Here is a 1,702-nt window from a genome sequence, read left to right on the forward strand (position 1 = left end):
GTGAATTTATGCTTTAAAAAAAGGACATACGTGTGTTTTCAAAGGATATTTTTGAAAAATGAAAGGTTTGAGTTCTATAAAAGTGGGTCACGACTTGATAACCTTGGGAAAATGTGGGTCACAGGGTGCTGAACTACTTTGACAAAGTCATTTTAAGATATAACAACAGTCTAAGGAACGCTGATTCAGATTCTCTGGAAAACATGTTCTGGTTTATTTCATGTAATACAGTTTGAAACAATGTGGTAGTTGTTTGATTATTAATGTTCCCAAAATAGGAATGCATCTGTTGTCACATTTGTATTCATTCTGGCTCCTTCCATCTGCAATGTGTTTGTCACTGGTCATGTGTTTCAACCCTTAGTGGAGCATCACAATAAATCAGAAGATTAAACAGACTACCTGAGTATCGAGAAGTACGCTAGCAATACTGTAAACCTTGAATATACGTACTTCTGAAGGTGAAAACTTGCTAAAACTTTTATTATTCTAAGATAAAACTACACTACTGGAATTCTGCAGGTGCTACGGGTTCAGGCAGCTGCAACCGCTCACATAAATTCACATAATCAACGTCCAATAAATAATATGCTTCATTATGAAGTTGCAGGGCCATCTCAAAGGCAGGTTACTTCAAATGTTAGTTATGTGTTTCGAATTAGCCCAGACACAAAGAACTGAACTACGCCGAGACATGAAGACAAGTTCAGCATGCCATGCCCGAGGAGGTTTGGGACGCTGTCTTGTCGTGGGATCCCCCCCAGGACGTCCCTGCTGTCTTTCATGATCCGAAGAGTCGAGGCACTGCGAAGGCATCAGGTCAAGTGAGAAACCTCTTTGGCGTTCACCTCACCTCCCAAAACTACAGGTGAGGTTTCACTTTCTTGCCTCCAGTTTGAAGGTGTGACGTCCAAAAGTGTTTTTTAGCTATTAATCCAACAAGTTTCAGTTCGTAGTATTATCCAAACTGAAGTTTCTGAACTCTGCACAGAACCATGTTGGCCTGTTTCCACTACAGTTTCCTCATCCATCCAGTGTGTGTGGCTTGATGCCAGTGGTGAGTGCATGGCAGATGAATAGTGATTAGGAGAGGATTGCAGGAACCCATCTAATCCCACAGAGATTGTCCGTGCTGGCAGAGCGCTTCCTTGCAGCCCGCCGTACGTCCTTGTACCTGTCATCACACAGCCGGGAAATGGCCTGAAGAGAGGACATAGAAAGGCTTTTTCATGAAGGAACCAACATTTCAACCCTTGTATCTATTTATTTCTAGAAATGATCATTAAAAGAACTCTTTAAAGGTTACTTCATTTTTTCAACTTGGACCCTATTTTCCTATGTTTTTGAGTGTAAGTGACCGATATGAACAACAATCTTTGAATTTACATTGAAACTTACATTGTAGCTTGTTTTGCTGACAGCGGTCTTGATTAATTATATTTGGACTAGAAACCGAAAAAACTACAACACCACAGAATAAAAAACAACGACAATTTAAAGCGCTGCGGGAGCATTTCATCAGAGGTAACTTTACATGGACATGGAAAATTAAGACCTGTTTAAAATTATTTAAGACCTAGAACATAATAGGCTACTTCAGAGAATTTAAGCTTTCTACTATAGTGTCTGTATTGATCCAACCACTGAGAAATTCTGTCTACACCTGCACCTGATTTTTCTTGGGTGAATAAGCGTAAAAACA

The 1,702-nt window shown here is 39.9% G+C and overlaps 1 protein-coding gene across 2 annotated transcripts in view; it reads right to left on the reverse strand.

Annotated features, from left to right (window-relative positions):
• Positions 1-285: 285 nt before the first annotated feature.
• The window catches only part of LOC116699794 (cyclin-Y), a 16,674-nt gene continuing 15,257 nt past the window's right edge, over positions 286-1,702 (reverse strand). For both annotated transcript variants that reach the window (XM_032532553.1, XM_032532554.1), the window contains one exon: positions 286-1,200. In XM_032532553.1, coding sequence (XP_032388444.1) covers positions 1,084-1,200 — 117 coding nt within the window. In that variant the 3' untranslated portion in view covers positions 286-1,083. The remainder of the gene's footprint in view (positions 1,201-1,702) is intronic.

This window comes from Etheostoma spectabile, chromosome 12 (genome assembly GCF_008692095.1).
Source record: "Etheostoma spectabile isolate EspeVRDwgs_2016 chromosome 12, UIUC_Espe_1.0, whole genome shotgun sequence".
Taxonomy (NCBI): Eukaryota; Metazoa; Chordata; class Actinopteri; order Perciformes; family Percidae; genus Etheostoma; species Etheostoma spectabile.